Source organism: Carcharhinus amblyrhynchos, unplaced genomic scaffold (assembly GCF_965287045.1).
Source record: "Carcharhinus amblyrhynchos unplaced genomic scaffold, sCarAmb.v2.hapA scaffold_48, whole genome shotgun sequence".
Classification (NCBI taxonomy): Eukaryota; Metazoa; Chordata; class Chondrichthyes; order Carcharhiniformes; family Carcharhinidae; genus Carcharhinus; species Carcharhinus amblyrhynchos.
Genome location: NW_027649789.1, coordinates 2,195,877 through 2,217,116, shown reverse-complemented (window position 1 = coordinate 2,217,116; position 21,240 = coordinate 2,195,877). Strand labels below are relative to the sequence as shown.

Genomic DNA, 21,240 nt, shown 5'->3' with positions numbered 1-21,240 from the left:
TGTCAGTCCCACAGATCCTTATGTTGAGGGTGTGGGGGAATAATGTTATGGTGCACCCTTTGAGGTTCTCTCCTCCTCAGATGTGCTCAGCTCTCCCCGGACACAGCATCCATTGATTTGTGAAAGGGGGGAGAGTGAATAGATGACAGTAAATGGAGGACAGGACATGGTGGTGGAGTCTCGCTGTTAGTAACAGATGATAGTACAGTAGCGAGAGGTGAACTTAGTTCCAATGATCAAGATGCAGAATCAGTTTGGGTAGAGAGATAAGAATTAACAAAGTTAAAAGATCACTTGTGGGAATCATATATAGGCCTTTAACAATATTCAGAATCTCTGACACAGTTTACAGGAAAAATAATGGGGTCTTGTAAAAACAAACTGCAATAATCACGGGTGATTTTAATCTTCATAGACAAAGAAGAACAAAGAACCACACAACCCAGTAACAGGCCCTTCGGCCCACCAAGCCTGCAGCGACTCTTAATCCTTATTCAGACCCAGTACTTACTGCCCAATTTATATTCCTCTGTTTATCTCCTGTTCATGTATCTATAAACATGCATGTTGGACATTGGTAACATGCCTGCTTCCATCACCTCCATTGGCAGTGCATTCAAGGCACCCACCACCCTCTGTGTGAAAAGTTTTCCATAATTGTGTATACCTCTATCAGGTCATCCCTCAGCCTCCCTTTTTGTAATGAAAACAATCCGTGTTTATCCAACCTCTCCTCAAAACTTAACCCCCCCCTTGACCAGGCAACATTCTGGTGAACCTTCTTTACATCCTCTCCAAAGCATCCCCATCCTTCTGGTAGTGTGGCAAACAGAACTGCAACCAATATTCAAATGTGGCCAACCAAAGTTTCATACAGCTGTAACATAACTTGCCAACTTTTATACTCGATGCCCCAGTCAATGCTGTCTGCCTTCTTCACCACTTCATCCATCTGTGTTACCATTTTAGAGATCTGTAGACTTGTACACACAGATCCCTCTGTAGGTCAATGTTCCTATGCGTTCTTCCATTTACTGTATAAATCGCTCAGATTGTCAGAAGTTGAATAGAAGATTAGTTCACAGAATGTATTCAAGTAATTTCCTGGAGAAGCACGTTCCAGTGCTAATCACAAAACAAGCTGTTTTAGACATGGTGATGTGTAAATGTGTGGCGTTTCCAACAAAAATAGATTCCTTTCATTTGCAAAAACAGCAGCAGAAGTGTTCCAACTGTTACTAATTCAAGGATTGTATTAGATTAAGTGAAGATGTGGCACTGGGGTTGGCACTGCTGCCTCACAGCGTCAGGGACCCAGATTCATTCCAGTCTGTGGAGTTTTCACGTTCTCCCTGTGTCTGTGTGGGTTCCACCGGCTGCTCCCACAATCCAAAAAATGTGTCGGTTTGGTGGATTGGCCATGATAAATTGCCTGTTAGTGTCCAAGATGTGTAGGTGGGGGGATTAGCAATGTAAATATGTGGGGTTACAGGAAACCGGGTAACTGCAGATCTATTAGTCTGACAGTGAGAGTATGGAAGATCCTATAATAATCTATAATAAAGGAGGTGAGAACAGAACACTTCAAAATTAATGGCAGGATGAGACAGGGCCAACATGGATTTATGAAAGGCTGGCACAGTGACACAGTGGTTAACATTATTGTATCACAACCACGGGCCCGGGTTCAATTCCAGCCTTGGGTGTCCGTGTGGAGTTTCTACATTCTCCCCGTGTCTGTGTGTGTTTCCTCTGGGTGCTCCGGTTTCCTCCCACACTTCAAAGATATGCATGGTAGATGGATTCACCGTGATAAAATTGCCCTTACTGTCCCAAGATGTGTAGGTTAGGTGGATTAGCCCCAGTAAATTGTGATGTTGTGGGGAGCGGATCTTGGTAAAATACTCCATCCGAGTGTATCCTACACTGGGGATTCTACAGTTGGATGATTCACACATAAGAGGTTATTAAAGAAAATTGGAGCACATGGGATTGGGTGAAATATACCAGCATGGATTGAGAACTGGTTAGTGGACAGAAACAAGGAGTTGGAATAAATGGGTTATTTTTGGGTTGACAGCCTCTAACTAGTGGAGTACGGCAGGGATCAGTGTTTGGGTCTCAGCTATTCAGAATCTATATCAATGATATGGATGTGAGGATCAGATATAATATTTCCAAATGTGTGAATAATAGAAAACCATGTGGAAATCTGAATTGTGAGGAGGATGCAGTGATGTTTGAAGGGGATGTGGAGAGGCTCAGGGAGTGGCCAAATGTTTCCCAGCTGGATGACAAGGTGGAAAAAGGTTATCTAATTTTGTTAGAAAATAAAACTGACATTAAGACAACTCCAAAGATATACATGGTAGATGGATTCACCATGATAAAGATATTTTGATGTCCTTGTTCATGAGGCACTGAAAGTGAAGATGAGAGCAGTTAAGATAACAAATGGTATATTAGCCATTATTCTAAGAGGATTTGAGTTGAGGAAAAAGATGTCTTCCTGCAATTATATGCAGCCTTGCTGAGACCAACCTGGAGAATTGTGGACTGTTTTGGTCTCCTGACCGAAGCAAAGATGTACTTGGCATGTAAAGAAGGTTCACTAAAATAGGTCCAGGGACAGATGGGTTGTCCTCTGAGGAACAAAAACACTTTATTCTCAGGCCTTTAGAAGAATGATAGCTGAACTTATTCAAACCTACACTATTTTACGGAGTTCAGTAGGCCAGATGTAGAAAGGATGTTTCCCCTTGCTGGAGGGTCTGAAACCTGGGACACAGTCTGAGAATAAGGGACAGTTATTTAGGCTGAGATGAGGGGTATTTGTTTCCCATTAGAATGCTGGTGAATCAAGGAATGCAGGGATAATGTTGGAAATGGTGTTGAAGCAGAGGATCAGTCATGGTCACATTGAATGATGGAGTGGATTTGAAGGACAGAATGGATGATTCCTGCTCCTGTTTCTTAACTTTCTTATTGCAATAGGAATGGAAGGTAAGAGTAAGAAGGTTTTGCTGCAGCTTTACACGACCTGCCTTAGAACACAACTGGAGTAATGTGTATAGTGTTGAGCTATTTACTAAAAAAAAATGATAGAATTGTATTAGAACCAATTCAGAGAAAGTTCACTTGGCTGATTCCTGGGATGGAGAGATTTATTTTGAGGAAAATTTGAGCAGATTGGAGCAATATCTGTGAAAGTTCAGAAGATTAAAAGGTGATCGTATTGAGGGGATGAGACAGGGTGGTTGCTGAGAGGCTGTTTCCTCTTGTCAGAGAGACCAGAACAAGGAGACAGATTTTCAAATGTAATTGTCAGTCCCTTAAGACTGAGATGAGGAGAAATTTATTTTTTAGATGGTTGCTGGTCAGTGGAATTCTCTTCCCTGGAGACTAGTGGAGGCAGAGTCATTGAATATGTTCAAGGCTGAGTTAAGAATGATTTTGGATTCAGAAATGAATCAAGGGTTACAGAGGAGCGAGCGGGAAAATAATTGTGACTACAATTCGATCAGCCGTGATGGAGTCTGCTCGAGGGGCTGAATGGCCTTCTGCTGCTCCCAGTTATTTTGTTCTTATCCCAATACGTCCTTCAGACTGCTCTCTGTGACCAGTGATGGATACACAAGCTCTATGTTTTGTCCTCACCAGACACTCTCCTGTACCCATTCATTAGGCCACCCACTCAACCCATCTCACCAGCAGTAATTACCCACTCTGCCCCCAGGCCTTCCTGATCCAGCACTTCATCTTCCATTGGTGTAAGGATGGCAAGATCTGGATGTCTCCACTCTTTTTCACTCATTCCCTGATGGTGTTTGCTCTCTTTCCAAACACATAAATTGTTCCTCACTCATCAAACACATGCACTAGCCCAGGGTTGTCCAACGTGTGGACCAAGGGGTGAATGTGACCCTCGAAGCCCCTCAATGCGGCCCCCGGAGCGAGTTTCCAGAATCTCAGTCACACAGTTCAGTTTGAATGGAAGAATCTGTATGGAGCTGCTCCTCCAATCACATGCCGTTTCTTTCCCATGTTTGCTGCTGATGGGTTTTTGAGCCAAACTGCAGCAAATGTGGGAGAGAAACAATTTGTGATTGATGAGGATTAAACTCTAATCATCATCTTTACTTATTCCTCATTATTGTGCTCAGCAAGTTGTTTCTTTTCATATCTCAGTTTAGTTTTTAATTGAAATTTCTGCTGTGCCAAAATTGATCATTCTGAAATTTACTCATTGGCCCCTTGAGTGAGAAAAACATTGCCATGTGTTTGCCCAGTGAATATGTTGGTGAACCCTGCTCTAGCCTATGCTGGTGCCAGCCTAACGGACATGTCTCTGACAGTCAATGCTGCTGCCTTTGCATTGCCAGTGTCTGGGTGGAGATGTTCTTTCTACAATTTCACTCTCATCCTTATTCACATATCAGGCTGTGCTGCACTCACCGTGTCAGAACACATCAGGACATTGATCCTTTTCCACACTGTAACCACGTGTCTGAAACCTGCTCACCTCCCAGCAATCTCCATCCAGACTGGCTTGTAATGATGGGATAACCTCCTCCCATCCTGAGGGAACAGGACCTCCCTCCGAGCCTGAGCAGCCGGGAGGAGCCCCTCCAGGGAGGAATTAGTGATTGGGGGGTAACCCGTGCTCTGCTTTCTGACATTTCAGCCCCTCATTCAGTAAGCAGAGCTCCCTCACTGATCCCTCCAGAGCTGCTGTGTTTGAAAGTCCTGCTGGCTGCCTTTGGAGATGGTGCCAGCATTGCCTGAACCGGGACTGCTCCCTGCCCAGGCTGCCTCAGTGGGCAGCTCCCCCTGCCTGCCAGCCGTTAATTGTCCGCCTCTGACAATATCACCTTCATAACTCTGCCTATCCTGCCCACACAGACACACCACCCATTTCCAATCCCCATGTTGGGAATTCACAGCTTCTGGTAAAATCACAGCCATTATCTTCACCCTCACCACAAACTGCATTCCCAAACCACTGACCATCCCATGTCCCTCCCGAGCCACTCCAAGTAAGGACATGGGGATCCTGTGATTATGGTCCTGTCCCATCATCACTTTTACCATTTAATCACTCCTGTAATTCCAGTTTGTCCTTTCTTTGTTTCATCCCCAGCCACCCACCGCTGTCCCTTCAAACCTGTCAATTCACTGCCAGTTCCCAGTTCCAATGGAAGCTCAAACTTTACCCCTGTTTCTCTCTTCACAAATATTTCCCTAACCTGCTGAACATTTCCAGTCTACTATATTTCATTTTCAGCATTCAGTATTTCCTCATTCTACAGAAATGCAAGTTGTGTTTTTGGAATGTCTCCTACAATACATTATTATTGTTATTAACAGTATTATATAAAACACTGGGGATTGAGCCTGATTCCTGTTATTTCTCTCTCTGGTCTCCAGTCTGTATAAGAACGCTCTCACAGATTCTTGTGCTGAGGATCTTGTCTCCGCTCTCTGTACAAACCAGACACTGAGGATTCTGTCCCTGGGATTAAACTCCTTCACAGATCAATCTGTCCCTGCTCTCCGCCGCCTCATACTGACCTGCAGGAGTCTGGAGAGTGTTTGTGTTAATTTTTAGTGTAACAATTAAAACATAAATGGATTTAAAATATAAATGCGCCTGAATCTAGTTTGGGGGCGTTTAAGAGATCCGTGGATAGGTTTATGGATGGAAAGGGTTTGGTTTAGGTTAGAGGGTCATTGTTTTTTAACTGGTCGGCGCAACATCGTGGGCCAAAGGGCCTGTTCTGCGCTGTAATGTTCTATGTTCCATGAATCTTCCGAGCAGCAGCAATGGTAAGCAGATTGCCGGAATGTGTGAAAATTCCCCCAACCTGAAACTGCTGCATGTTTCTCCCAGAATCTTCAGCACTGCGACACCGGGAGCTCCATCAGAGCAGAGTCGGGGAAGAGAGAGCACACACCCCATTTACAGCACAGTGACCCCGGGGAGCTCCATCAGAGCAGAGTCGGGGAAGAGAGAGCACACACCCTATTTACAGCACAGTGACCCCGGGGAGCTCAGTCAGAGCAGAGTCGGGGAAGAGAGAGCACACACCCTATTTACAGCACAGTGACCCCGGGGAGCTCCGTGTTAGTTGATGGGGGGAGTGAATGGGTTGGTGTGTCGCTGGATGAATGGTTAGTCAGGGAGCTGGGGAGAGGTTGGAGGATTAGTTCTGGGTGTCGGGGGAGTGGACGAGTTGTATTGTGTTGGGTTGGAGGGTTAATCGGGAGTTTGGATGGTGTCTGGGAGTTGGTCATGTTGTTGGGGTCTAAACAGATGTGGTTGTGTGGTGGGGGGTTGGGATTGGTTAATAGCTTTGAAGAGGGTAGTGGGGTGGGGTTGGTTCTGGGGAAATGAGTTTAAGTCAGAGGTTTAGTCAAGAATGTATTCAAGAGGCAGCCGGATAGAGCACTTGGAGTGAAGGGGATCAAAGGTTATTGGGAGAAAGCAGGATGAGGCTATTGAGTTGGACGATCAGACATGATGGTGATGGATGGTGGAGCAGGTTCGAAGGGCCAAATGGCCTCCTCCTGCTCCGATCTTCTATGTTTCTATGTCAGGTGAGGAGAGGTTGGCTCAGGATGAGGCCAAGTTGGGAGAGTTAGTCCGATTAGTTTAAGGGCTCATGGGAGGTGGCCAGGCTGGAGGGGAGGTAGGGATGAGTGGGTCTAGTCAGATTGTGGGAGGTGTAGTATGGGGGATCAGTGGGAAGTGATTGGGGGACTCGGTTGTGCTATTCAGGTATTAGCCCAGGTGGTGAGCTGTCTAACATTACCTGAGTAACTATCCAGGTAAATTTTGTGGATCTGTCCCAAGTCTCTGACTCTAACTGCAGCAGGGGACTTCCCCAATAGTAGTTACTACCTCTGGGACAATTCCCAGGTAGATCAGTGTGTCAGGACATCCACAGGGTCCCGATGCTCATCTTCAGTTGTGTGTCTGGGTCTCTGGTGATCCAGAGACCAGAAGATTTGTCCCATTAACTCCAGTCTCCTGTTATTTACCCTGTTGTTCAATCTGTTTATTTCCTGTTTCATCTTTAATCTGTTTCAGGCTGGGGTGGAATCAATTCAGTCCAAATGGAGAGATACAGCTGGAGTCACTGCGGGGATCCAGACCGGGACTGGCAGTGACAGTGTGAACATTTCAATCTATGAACATTGCTGCTCCACCGGTTACAGTGAAATCCTGAATTGTGAAGATCTTTGACAGCTCCTTCCAAACCCTTCATTCCTGCCCCTCTCCCTCCCTATTCCATCAGCCCCTCCGGCCTGGCAGTGATTTCCCTGCTTACCTGGTTTCCCAGCTGGAAAACTGTTGTAGTTTTAGTCTCCACATTGAAGGAAAGATTGCTGCAAACCATTGTTTAAGCAGCAATGTGTTGTCAGTGTTCTCAGCAACAGAGTCTTCACCCTCCTTTCAAAATGGAGCAGCAGAGATCATTCTCCAGAGAGAGGGAACAGTGTGTGTGATTCTGACAGTACCCAGCAGAGGACAGATTGGTCAATCTTGTCAGAGTTTCCTCTCTGTCTCTGTGAATTAAAGGCTCCACCAGCCTCTCCTCAAAACCTCTTTCACTGTCTGGGGATTAAAGTGACACAATGCCACCATCTGCTGGTGGCTCACACCTACTGCAGGCGCTGCTCTGTGTGAGCCTCAGACAAGTTCAGTCAGTCCCATGTCTGCATCTGGGAACCGGTTACTGCAGTGTGAATATTGATCAATATTGACAGGGATTGGAGTTTACAGCAAGAACCTCGGCTGGTGAATTAACCCTTTTATCACCAGACGCTGTCCATGAACTCTGTTCCCTCATTCCCTATGGGAGATATTGTCTGGAGATTGTAGTTAGGGATGATCTCAGACTGTAATGTGTACATTTGGTGCAGTTATTAGACACTAATCCCATTCAGAATGGGAGTGGGTAAACTGTGCTGCACTCTGTAATTCCTGTGTCAGACATTCAGTGTTTAATCTTCCACAGAGGATCTTGCTAATGGTTCTTTTAATGTTTCCAAGATAATTGTCTCAATCTCAGACTGAGTCTTTGAAAATTGGAAACACAAACATCTTGGACACAATTACATCCTTTAATCACATTTTGTGCCTGCTCAAACAGAAAATAATTTCCAAATAAAGTATTCCCTGTTTGCAGCTCTTGCTTTACAATTTCACAGGGTGAGACAGAGAGCAGTTCCATTGGAATCAAGATGCTCTCATTCCATCCCCCTCTTCTTTCCCATCCCACCCCACCCTCCCCAACCATGCCAATTATCAATCTCAACAAAAGTTCCCACATCTTTATGTGGGAAAGTTTCAGTTTTGACTCTGGTGAAGCAGGGTGTCCATTCCTTAACCCACAACGCACACATACTGACAAACTCACACATATGCTCATAGGCACAGAGATAAACTCTCAGGCACTTCACACTCTTACCCATGTACTGTTACACAGAGAGACTTACAGAGAGAAATACAGAACCTCTCTTGAATACACCAGCCATCACCCACAGAAACGCATTATGAATCACAAGCCCACGCATTATAGGGGGTAGTGAATTCTCAGCACCCTTAACCAAAGGAAATTTAAGTTGAACAGCAGTAATAACATTTCCTCCGAAACCAACATCCCCAGAACGAAAACAACAAATGAACACTGGCACAGCACTGGACAGGATCGGAGCCTGGGAAATGTAGTTTCCTCTTTCCTTGTTCCTTATATCTCACTGAGCAGATGCAGAGCTATAGCACAGAAAGCTAGAATTCACAATTTCACTCTGTCCCTGCACACTCACCTCAGCTTTATTTAATTTCTGAATGTATGATTTATTTTGGATTATCCCAAAGATCTCAGGACAGATGCATGATGTCAGATATTACCATTATTTATCAAACTGTTTATTTTACCATGACAGATATTACCTGGGGTTTGTCAGATTGTTGTTTTTCATCCATCTGCAGTTGCAGATGTCAGCGTTGAAAAGTGGAGAGATATTCTATACCATTAAAAACATCACATTGAATCAGGGAAATTCTTCAAAGACTATGAATTAATCACTTTCAAATTAGTATCATTTCTTCAGAACAAACTATTCATATCATCTATTATTACAATTTAAACTAACTTTATTGTGTTGTCTTGTCTGTGCTAGTTTTAACTGAACACTGCTCAGTATGTGACATGATCTATGTTATTGAGGCTTGGAAGAGAAAGGGTTAATGTTGCTGCTCTGTAATTGTGATTTTTTTTTCTACTATATTAGATAACCTCACATTTTCCCACTTTTTTTTAACCAAAAATATACTTTATTCATTAAAAAAACTCTATTAATCTATTTCAAATATATAGGGCTTTGAACAGCAAACACAACGTGGAACTAAAACACTTTTACAGATCCGTACAAACTACAATGACTACATTTCAAAACTTAAAAAACGATATCCAAGCCTCAATATTTACAGATTTGTTCTGATTGCAATGATTACATTTCAATACCTAAACCTTTCTACATCCCTCAATAAATTACTGTGTGCCGTTAGTGCTCAGATTGGCACACAGCTCCGCAGGTCGAGGGTATTCTGCAGTTCCCGGGCCCTCGGTCTGCCTCCGTTAAAAGGCCTTACAGTGTGGCCTTTCCCCACTGTGCCACCAGGGACCTGGGTTCAATCCCCAGCTTGGGTCACTGTCTGTGTGGAGTCGGCACGTTCTCCCGTGGCTGTGTGGGTTTCCTCCAGGTGCTCAGGTTTTCTCCCACAGTCCCCAGATGTGCAGGTTAGATGGATTGGCCATGCTAAATTGCCCTTTCGTCCCACCTTTCTATTACATATGTCAGCCACAGGAGTAGGAAGCTGCCAGATATAGTAAATAATAAGATTGCAGACTTCCTTCTGCTCTCCATCTCTGGGTCACCCTCACATTCTCCCTTATTCTGACCCCTCAGTCTCTTCCGGACTCGACTGGCCACGAAAATATGTCTGACTGTCAGAATGTTGAGCAGTAAAATTATAGTGAATGGGAGTAATGGAGTGAAAGCTGGAACAAACCAATCAACTACCATCCATCCTATCTCTGTGTAATAATTTTGCTTCCCTACACAGAGTGTGGGGACATTGTTGATTATAACTCCTGGCTCAACGACAAAGTAGTGTGGGATTTTTTTTATACAGACAAAAGTGCAGGTTGTTGCTAGGACCACAGATGCAGTTTTCTCAATGCAATATTTTGTTCTCAACTTCTGACAATAAATGGCCACAAAACTATCAAAGGTGAAAGTGGCGGTGAACCAAACAGAACCTTCTATTGCTATACGACTCAGGACAAGATTGACACCACAGGATGCGGGGAAAATGAGGAAAAATCCAGGAAAATAATAATAACTGATCCGCCAAATAATGACATATGTGTTTGCACGGGCTTCCTCCGGATGCTCCTTTTCCCTCACAGTCCCAGGTTTTGCAGTGCAGGTGGATTGGCCATGCTGAAAAAATTGCCGCAAAGTGTCTCATGATGTGTGAGTTGTGGGAGTTAATGCGGTAAATGCAGGAACATTCCCGGAATAGTGCATAGACCGGGCATGCGTGTGATTCTCTGTTCCAGAATCAATGTAGACTCAATTGGCAGATTGGGCCCCTTCTGCACTGTTGCCTGTGGTCAATACTGCATTGCTCCTCCTTGAGATACAAATGGTGGTTGGGGTTTGATGGGTCAGAGCGGATGTTGCTGGTGCTGACGGCTAACTGGTGTCGGTGTGGTATATTCTGGATTGGTTCTGAGCCTTGCTGTTGCTGCTCCTGCTGCTGTGTTTGCTACGGAAGGTATTAGACTGTCTGCTTCCAGAGTTGCTGCTGCTACTGGTTGTTGGTGCTGCCCTTCCACTTGGTGCAGTGCTGCAGGAGTCTGAGATGCCTGTGGTGATGGCAAACCAACTTCTTTTTCCTTGAACCCATACCTGTCAGGTTGATATCTACATGAATATCTCTGTTATATTCATGACCTAGTTCAGTAATAAAGAGAATGACAGTAGAGGGGTAAGGCCTGTCTACCAGAGAGTCAGAAAAGTACAATCACTCAGTGCAGCAGTTGACAGAATGAATCACTTTCTCCAGTAAGTGAAGAGCCAGGAAACGTCATCCACATCAACAACAATGGCATGTGTAGAAATAGGGAAAAGGTGTTTCAATCAGAATATAAGGAACAATCTAGAGACATCAAAGATAATAATTGAAATGGGCTGACTTGCAGAATATCAATTTGCAGATCAGTGCTCCTTCCACTCACGTTGTTGGCCACTTTAGCACTTGAACAGCAGGTTAGGTGTAAAGATTCACATTCTACTCAGTAATCTGTAAACTGTCTGTGCTTTATATGCTCTGTCTGAGGCCAGAACTCTCCATTCACCTGACGAAGAGGGAAACCTCGAAAGCTAGTGAGTTTACTATCAAATAAATCGGTTGGACTTAAACCTGGTGTTGTCAGACTTTTTATTGCAGAATATCCCCAGTCCTCCTAAGCAAGGGAATGAATAGACTGGAGGTTAAGATAGATATTTGACAGGAATGATGTTGTAAGAATGAGAGCTTCCTAACTTTGGGAATCTGTGAATGGATGTGGGATAGGCGTGCCCTATGCAGTAAAGAAATTTGGTACCGTAGTGGCATCAGGACCTCTGCCTTCAGAGAGGCTGTAAGCTGACTGAACATGTGTGTGGGAATCAGCAGAAAATAACAGGGACCAGCAAAGGTAACATGCTAGGGTGCAAAGCGTAGTGGGAGAGGGTGGTCGCAAGAAATTAGTGAAGTGTGATATAATATCTGGTGCTACTGAAAGTGAGAAAATAACAGACTAAACCAGCGTTACACAGCATATATGTGAATTGATGAAGCTTTGCTAATAGAAGAAATCATTTGTGTGTGTTTGTGGGCATGTGTGTCTATGTGTGTGCACGCACGTGTGTGTGTGTGTGTGTGTGTGGTGAGGGAATCTGACTCGGCTGGGTCTATGAAACAAACCAGGAACAATTACAGCGATCGATGGAGTCCACAGATGACATCTGGTGGTCAGGTTACATGTGTGTGAATCAACAGAAAGGGGATGCTGGCCTTCTGCGAATGGGATGCTGGCCTTCATAGCAAGGGAGATTGAATATAAAAGTAGGGAGGTCTTGCTGCAACTGTACAGGGCACAGGTGAGGCCGCAGCTGGAGTACTGTGTGCAGTTTTGGGCGCCGTACTTATGCAGGGGTATTTTGGCCTTGGAGGGAGTGCAGAGGAGGTTTACTAGGCTGATGCCGGAGTTGAGGGGGTTGAGCTATGAGGAGAGGCTGAATAAACTAGGCTTGTACTCGTTAGAGTTTAGAAGAATGAGGGGAGATCTCATTGAGACATATAAGATGATGAATGGGATGGATAGGATAGAGGTGGAGAGGCTCTTCCCGCTCAGAAAGGACAGTAGGACTAGGGGGCACAGCCTCAAGATAAAGGGGGGGGGTGGTTTAGAACGGAGTTGAGGAGGAACTTCTTCACTGAAAGGGTGGTGAATCTCTGGAATTCTCTGCCCGTTGAAGTGGTGGAGGCTGCCTCGCTAAATATATTTAAGACGCGGGTTGATGGGTTTTTGATAAGAGAGGGGATTAAGGGTTATGGGGAGAGGGTGGGAAAGTGGAACTGAGACACGACAGATCAGCCATGATCTTATTGAATGGCGGGGCAGGCTCGAGGGGCTAGATGGCCTACTCCTGCTCCTATTTCTTATGTTCTTACAAAGGAAAGTAATTACAAGTATAGGGTGGCGCAGAAATATATGCAGTGGTTGGAATTAGGGAAAATAATGATGCTAATGTGGATTGGGACATCTACAGTCCAATCAGGAACAAGTGTCATGAGTTCCAAAAGTGTTCAGGAACATTTCCTGTGGCTGTGTATTTCTTGTTCAATAAAAAATGGACTTTTGATCTGAATTCTTGAAATGAAGTGGGTCAGTTTGATAATTTCCCAATGGGGAATCCCAGTGATCATAGTGTCATATGTGATCGAAAAGGAAATAAATGAAGCATTTACAATATCCAGTAAGATTACTTATCTGGGTGAACAACAATTTCAATGTGGTAAGAACTTTTTATGGGATGAAAAATAAGTGTTAAAGGTCGGCAGGTATTTTTTGCTGATCAGAAATATTCCTCCTCTACTTTGACTCTGAACATTTGAGGCATATTGTCCAAAAACGGGGAGCTAGTGCGAAACCCCATTACTTCTGGGATGCAAAGGAGGGTGCATTTTAGTTCAAGGAATTGTTTTTAATGCAGCAGATGTCTTCTGGAAAGTGGCACTAAGAATCACGCTAAATAAAGCAAGTTTATGGGAAAGATGTAAATAGTAATCTGCAATGCATCAACAGAGGGTGAATAGAATATGAGGAAAATAAGAACGTAACATAAGAACGTAAGGACTAGGAGCAGGAGTAGGTTATCGGTCCCCTCGAACTTGCTCCACCATTCTGTAAGGTCATGGCTGATCTTTTCATTGGACTCAGATCCACTTACCTGCCTGCTCAAGATGATCTTTAATTCCTTTACTGTTCAAAAAAAAACTCCTTGCCTTAAAGACATTCAATGTGGTACTCTCAACCTCTTCACTGGGCAGGAAATATGTCAGATTCACAATGCTTTGTGTGAAGAAGTCGTTCATTAACTCAGTCCTAAATCTGCTCGCCCTTATTCAGAGCCATGCCTCCCTCGTTGTAGTTTTGCCAACCAGTGGAAACAGCTTTCCTCCTTCTATCTTGCCCACGCTCTTCATGATATTATATGTTTCTATAAGACCTTCCCTCATTCTTCCGAATTCCAATGAGTATAAACCCAGTCTATCCAGTCTCTCCTCATAAGGTAACCCTTTCAACTCCAGAATCAATCAAGTGAATCTCCTCTGTTCCCCCAAATACGAAGCTATTATAAATGAAATGTTAAATTGTGTTTCAAGGTAGGCATAGAAAAAGTAACGTAAAAGTGGCAATGGGGGCGGGGGGGAGGTGATTCATAGCAAAAGGGCATGAATTATTCATGAACAGGGTTAGGGTGAAGCGGGGAATTTGAATAATAATTTACCTGAGATGTTAAAAAACAAGAAATTCTCTTCAATCTACAGTGAAAACAAGGATATTTAGGAGCAATACTTTATAAGGTGGACACACGCATTAGACTGCTGGCAGTTAGCTGTGATGGAGCCAAGATTAGAACACAGGATAAGAGAACTTTCTGTTCAGAAAGGGGAGTTTCCAAGTGCAGAGGCACTCGCCATGATTCCCTCAGTTGAGTCAGATGTAGTGTCAGAGTACCGGAGTATTTTAATCATTACACCTTGAATACATTTACACCATTCAAAACTCTTGTAAGGATAATTCCAGGGCTTATAAATCAGTTGTTTTGCCATCTCAACAAATTATATTTTGCCACGGAACTGGTATTCATATTGATAACTGCGGGTCCGCTAACCTGGATAGCGTGGGTTGTTTCTGGAATAATCATATTGAAATAACTTGCTCGGTTTCCATTTGGGAGACATTGTATTAATGTTATTAACTGAGTGATTCGGGAGTACAAAATGCATTTGAGATTTAAGTACATGAGAAATAAGAGCAGGAGTAGGCCAATTAGCCCCTTGATCCTGCCCCACCATTCAATAAGATCATGGCTGATCTGTCGTGGCTCAGTTCCACATTCCCGCCCTCTCCCCATAACCCTTAATCCCCTCTCTTATCAAAAACTCATCAACCCGCGTCTTAAAAATATTTAGCGAGGCAGCCTCCACCACTTCAACGGGCAGAGAATTCCAGAGATTCACCACCCTTTGAGTGAAGAAGTTCCTCCTCAACTCTGTTCTAAACCCCCCCCACCTTTATCTTGAGGCTGTGCCCCCTAGTCCTACTGTCCTTTCTGAGCGGGAAGAGTCTCTCCACCTCTATCCTATCTGTCCCATTCATCATCTTATACGTCTCAATGAGATCTCCCCTCATTCTTCTAAACTCTAACGAGTACAAGCCTAGTTTATTCAGCCTCTCCTCATAGTTCAACCCCCTCAACTCCGGTATCAGCCTAGTACCTCCTCTGCACTCCCTCCAAGGCCAAAATATCTTTGCACAGGTGCGGCGCCCAAAACTGCACACAGTACTCCAGCTGCAGCCTCACCAGTGACCTGTACAGTTGCAGCAAGACCTCCCTACTTTTATATTCAATCCCCCTCGCTATGAAGGCCAGCATCCCATTCACCTTCCTGACCACCTGCTGCACCTGCAGGCTGGGTTTTTGCGACTCATGCACAAGGTCCCCGAGGTCCCTCTGCACCGTCGCCTGCTGCAGTTTTTCGCCATGTAAGTAATAGTCCTTCCTACCATTATTCCTACCAAAGTGGACCACCTCGCACTTGCCAACATTAAATTCCATTTGCCAGTTCCTGGCCCATTCGCCCAGCCTATCCAGATCCTTCTGCAGACTCTCCACACCCTCCGCGCAATTTGCCTTTCCACCAATCTTGGTGTCATCAGCAAATTTTGACACCATACACTCGGTTCCCTCCTCCAGATCATCTATATAAATGGTAAATAGCTGAGGCCCCAGCACCGACCCCTGGGGCACTCCACTAGTCACCAACCGCCAATCCAAATAGCACCCATTAACCCCCACTCTCTGCCTGATGTGTGTGTGTGTCTGTCTGTGTGTATGTGTGTGGATGTGCATGTGTGTGTGGGTGTGTGTATGGGTGTGTGTGTGTGTATTCCTTGTTTCATGGAACCACAGAGTCAAACAGTGCAAGACAGGCCTTTGACCCAGAGAGAGTACACCCACAATAACTACCCCTAAATTTATGCTCATTCCATTTTCCAGCACTTGTTCAATATCCTTGAATGTTGGGATGTTTCAAGTGCTCATGTAATTATTTTTGAAGGGTGTAAGGCTTCCGGTTTCCACTCCCTTCCCAGTCAGTGCATTCCGGGTTCCCACCACAATCTGAGTGAATTTTTTTTTCCCTCTCAAATCCACTTTGAATTTCCTGTCCCTTATCAAAACTTAAGCCCCTCGTGATGAAGAATTGCTTCATTTTACTCCGCCCTATCCCTCATAATTTTATACACCTCAATCCGGTCACCTTTCAGCCCATATCCCAGTGCCAGGGATATGTTACCGGCAGGACCGGAGAATCCCGCCGGTGAGAACATCTGGAGAATTCTGTCCAAGTTCTCATTAATTGATGATATTTGGGGCGATTCTCCAGGCGGCTGCCCTGCTGGATTATAACAGCGAGCTGAGACATCAGTGCGGGGGCTGGAGTGAGACCCGTGAATGGAATCTTACAAATGTTCCCATCAGCGGGGACTGGGCATTAGCACAATGTTGGTGGGGACAGAGACCATTGAGCCCCTTCCCTGGGATAGGCAAGGGCAGGGGGTGCCACTCAGTCAGTGCCAGCCCAGCACTCTCTGCCTTACACCCTGGCACTTCTGCTGGCCACTTTGACACTTCCCAACGGGCACCACTCAGTGGTGAGGGGGTTGGGACCAGAGGAGGCCTGACCTACTGGGGGTGGAGGGTGCTGGGGGGGCCGATCAGTGGTGTTGGTAATGAGATATGCTGCACAATCTCAAATTGGGTCAGTGGGAGGCTATCAAGGCAACATATTTGGCGGCTTTTCCGGGGAGCAAATTGGTAGTGGTGGTGGTGGGGGGTGGGGCGGAGGGGGTGGTGGTGTGGGTGGAAGGGGAGATTTGGGTTCTGCATTGGGGGGTGTCTGGTAAGCCATCCATAGGCATATTTCCCCGGCAGGCCGTTCAGTGTGCCTCTGATTGAACTATTGTGTTGGGAAACAATTGGTAGGCCAGCAATTGGGAGGCTGGCGATGCAGAGAGCCAATGCATGTCTGCCCACCTTCACATTCCCAGATTGTCAGCTGGACAGTCTCCTGTTTAGCGCACTGATTCCGGCTTCTCCAGTGGGATGAGACTGCACCCCCCACTTCCCCCCACCTCCCCCCCTCCCCCCCCAATGTGATTCCCTCTGAGCCAATCTGTGGAACACAAAAAAATAGGAACGCTCAAAATGATGGAAGGAGCAGCTCCAGTTTTCCTGCCTGTTGTGCCTGCATTTCTTTTTGGGAGGCACCCTGGCAGGATAATTATGTAGACATGCACAATTTGCCATTGGACCACAATACTCAATCTTAATCTACATATAGAGATATAGATTAGGATTGATATCATATATATATTACATATATACTATATGTAAATTCATATACGTAACGTTTATACAAATGCGCATCTCTTATTGGTTCTATACTTGTATTTGAATATGAAAATATATTTGTTTGTCTAATTTCTGTATCAAATCTCTGACTGACCATTAGCTGGCAGACTATATCTCTTGCTATAGCTCAGTAAATAAAGCAGCTGATTTTAACATTCGAAATACATTCCCTGGTTACTTGAAGCATAAAAAGTCTGTATGTAAAATGCTAAAAAACTAAACATCGCCAGAAAATTACCAATAGGAATGTCATTAGCTCTCGTTGTCTGGGACATGACATCAGTTTGACGAGGATTTTCTGTTTATTCTCCAGTCAAACGCAAACTGTTGAAAATCGGCAGGTTGTTTGGAGAGTATAATCTGAGCCCACTGGAGATCAGGTGAAAGGAGGGCCTGGAGACGCCTCAATATCAGTTGTAAAAAATCTGCGAGCACAAGGAGTGGTCCATACAACAAAGGGCCAGGACAAAAAGGAAACATTTGGTAAGAGGAGAAGGTGAAAAGTGAGGAGGAAAAAGTTGTGAATGTGGAACTCATGGAATAGGAATGAGATGCAACAATCCTTCAAGTTCATCCAAAAACGTTGTATTTTCATTGGAAATATGCCAAAAACAGTGTCATAGACACAAACTCCAACAATATTGTTACCAAGACCTTCACAAGAACAAATGGAGTAAGGCACATCCACATTACAGGCTGCCATCCACTCACAAACAGCTTGGCTGAGTGAATGTTCCACACACTGCAAAATTACAGAAAGAAACAAAACAGTTTCTCGAGAAACAGCGCTCCCACATTTCCTTATTTCCTATAGCACAGTTTCACATATAACAATGAGGATAGCCCTGGTGCAGCTATTCATGGGCCAATGACTTCGGACAAGGTTTAGCCTGAGGTCTACAAATTTTGCAGGTAACAAGTAACCCTGATAAATGGTCAGAGACTAAATGAAAACTTTCATTAAGTGTGCCAATCCAATCATTATAGGGGATCCAATTGCAAGGGGAATAAACAGGTGTTCCTGTGGCCACAGAGGAGCCGCCGGGATTGTGTGTTACCTTCCTGGTGCCAGGGATAAAGACGTCTCTGAGTGTCTGCAGGACATTCTGAAGGGGGAGATCGAACAGCCAGTGGTCATAGTGCACGTTGGTAAAAACGACACAGATTAAAAAAAAGGATGAAGCCCTAAAAGCAGAATACATGGAGCTAGGAAGAAAGTTCAGAAATCAGACTTCAATGTAATGGTCTCAGGATTACAACCGGTGTCACATGCTGGTCAGAGTAGAACAGAGAGGATCTATCCAATAAATACCTATCTGAAGAGATGGTGTCAGGGGGAGAGTTTCAGATTTCTGGGGATTTCGGGCTAGTTCTGGGGGAGGTGGGACCTGTACACATTGGGCAGGTTAAACATGGAGCTGGAGTGGGACTGATGTCCTGGGGGGAATATTTACCAAAGTGGTTGGGGAGATTTTAAATTAAGATGCCAGGGGGATGGAAACATACCTAAGGAGTCAGAGAAGAAGGGGGCAAGGACAAACTATTGGGAGAAGTTTCCAACTGCACCAAATATCAGAATAAATTTTAAAAGCAAGGAGGAGTCAGGAGATGTTATTAATGAAGTGTTAGAATTCAAAACAAAGGCACAGATTCGAGAATAAAGGCACTTTGTCTGAAGTTCATAGCATTCGAAACAAGGCAAATGAGTTGACACCATAAATCATTGTGAATGTGTATGATTTGATGGCCATTACAGAGACATTGTTGCAGGATAGTCACGACTGGGAGTTAAATATCCAGGGGTATCAGACTTTTCAGAGGGAGCGGCAGGAATGAGTGGGAGGTGGTGTAGCTCTGAAATTTAAGGATGACATCAGGATGGTAGTGAGAGATTATGTAGATTCTATGGGAAAAAAAAGGTTGAATCCATTGAGGTGGAAATTAGAAATAATAAGGAGAAAAAGTCACTGATGGGCGTCATCTATAGGTCACCAAAGAGTAACATCACGGTGGGGCGAGAAAAAATAATGATGAATGTGGAACTGACACAGCAATTATTATGAGGGTATTCTAACCTACATGTCAAGTGGACAAACCAGGTCTGTAAAAGCAGACTAGAGGATCAGTTCATAGAATGTATCCGCAATAGATTTTTGAACAGTATGTATGGAACGTACGTGGGAACAAGCTATCCTAGATCTGGTCCTGTTTAATGAGACAGGAATAAATAATGATCTTACAGTTGTGGATCCTCTTGGAAGAATTAATCACAGTATGGTTGAATTTAACATACAGATGGAGCATGGGAAGGTAAAATCCAACACCAGTGTCTTGTGCTTAAACAAATGAGACGACAATAGGATGAGGGAGGAGAAGGCTGAGGGAGGCTGGGAGCAGAAAGTTTATTCTGTAACAATTGAGAAACAGTGAATGACTTTCATAGCGAGTTTTCACCATTCTCAGCAAGAGTATATACCGGTGATAAGGAAGGATTACAGAAAAAAGAGAATCAGCCATGGGTACCTTAGGAAATAAAGGAGGTTATCAAATCGAAATGAAATGCATACAAAGTGGCAAAAATCAGTGGGAAACTAGATGATTGGGAAATCTATAAAGGTCAACAGAAAGCCACGAAAAATGCTACAAAGAAACGTACGATGGATTATGAAAGTATTCTAGCTCAGAATATTAAAACAGATAGCAAACACATCAAACAAAAGAGTGAAGAAAGTAAACATTGACTTTTTAGAGGATGAGAAGGGGGATGTAATCATTGGAAATAAGGATATAGCTGAGTCATTGCACAGTTATTTTGTGTTGGTCTTCACGGTGGAAAAAGAAAGAAAATGCCAAAACTTGATAACAAGAAAGCTCTGGCAGGTGTGGACCGAGAAACTATCATTATCACGAAAGAGGTAGTGCTGGGAGAACTAATGGGTCTAAAGGTGGGCAGGTCTCCGGGCCCTGACGGAATGCATCCCAGGGTACTAAAAGGCAGGAGAAAATTCAAATGCACTAAGAGTAATTTATCAAAATTCGCTGGACTCTGGGTGCTTCCCACAGATTGGAAAACAACAAGGATGACGCCAATGTTAGAAAAAACAGGAGGGGAGCTAAAAGGGGGTAACTATAGGCCCGTTAGCTTAACTTCTGCGGTAGGGAAAATACTTGAATGTATCATCAAGGATGGAATGGCGAGACAGTTTATATACATTGTCCCACTGGGAAGGCAAAGCAGCCTTGGTTCCTAAAGGGCAGGCCACGTTTGACTCATTTGGTGGAATTCTGAGAAAACATTACAAATGCAGTGGACAGTGGGGACCCTGTGGATAGGGTGTATCTGGATTTCCAGAATGCATTTGACAGGGTGCAGCACCAAGGGTAGGCGTATAAAAGTACCCCGTGCTACGGCTAATGTATTAGCATGGATGTAGGAATGGGTAACTGACAAAAAGCAAAACGTGGGAGGTGGGGGAGGTAAATGGATTTCTGCTTGGCGATCAGTGACAAAGAACAAAGAACAACCCAGCACGGGAAACAGGCCCTTCGGCCCAACAAGCCCGCGCCACCATCTTAACAAAGCATTTTCCTACACCTGCCTTGACCCGTGTGTATGCGTATGGGACCCCCATTGGAAACCAGATTCAGGGGAGAATCGTTCAGGGACAATTTGTTACACCAATCAGCCTAATAGCACATCTTTGGGGTGCGGGAGGAAACCGGAGCACCCGGAGGAAACCCACGCAACCACAGGGAGAATGCGCAAACTCCAACAGACACAGGCCCAAATCCATGTATCTGCACAGCTCGCAGTGATAGTCACTGAGCTGTTGTGGTGCCCATCTGCTGGTCCAGTTTTAAGCATACACAAACGACATGAAGTACTAGGCCACTCTCGAAACATCCAAGAGC

At 44.5% G+C, this 21,240-nt stretch overlaps 1 protein-coding gene across 1 annotated transcript in view; it reads left to right on the top strand.

The window, feature by feature from the left end:
• Positions 1-17,712, top strand: part of LOC145337420 (NACHT, LRR and PYD domains-containing protein 3-like) — a 155,472-nt gene extending 137,760 nt beyond the window's left edge. Inside the window, exon 10 of the mRNA XM_080182194.1 lies at positions 17,642-17,712. Within this exon, the coding sequence (XP_080038320.1) occupies positions 17,642-17,712 (71 nt within the window). The remainder of the gene's footprint in view (positions 1-17,641) is intronic.
• The last annotated feature ends 3,528 nt before the right edge of the window (positions 17,713-21,240 follow it).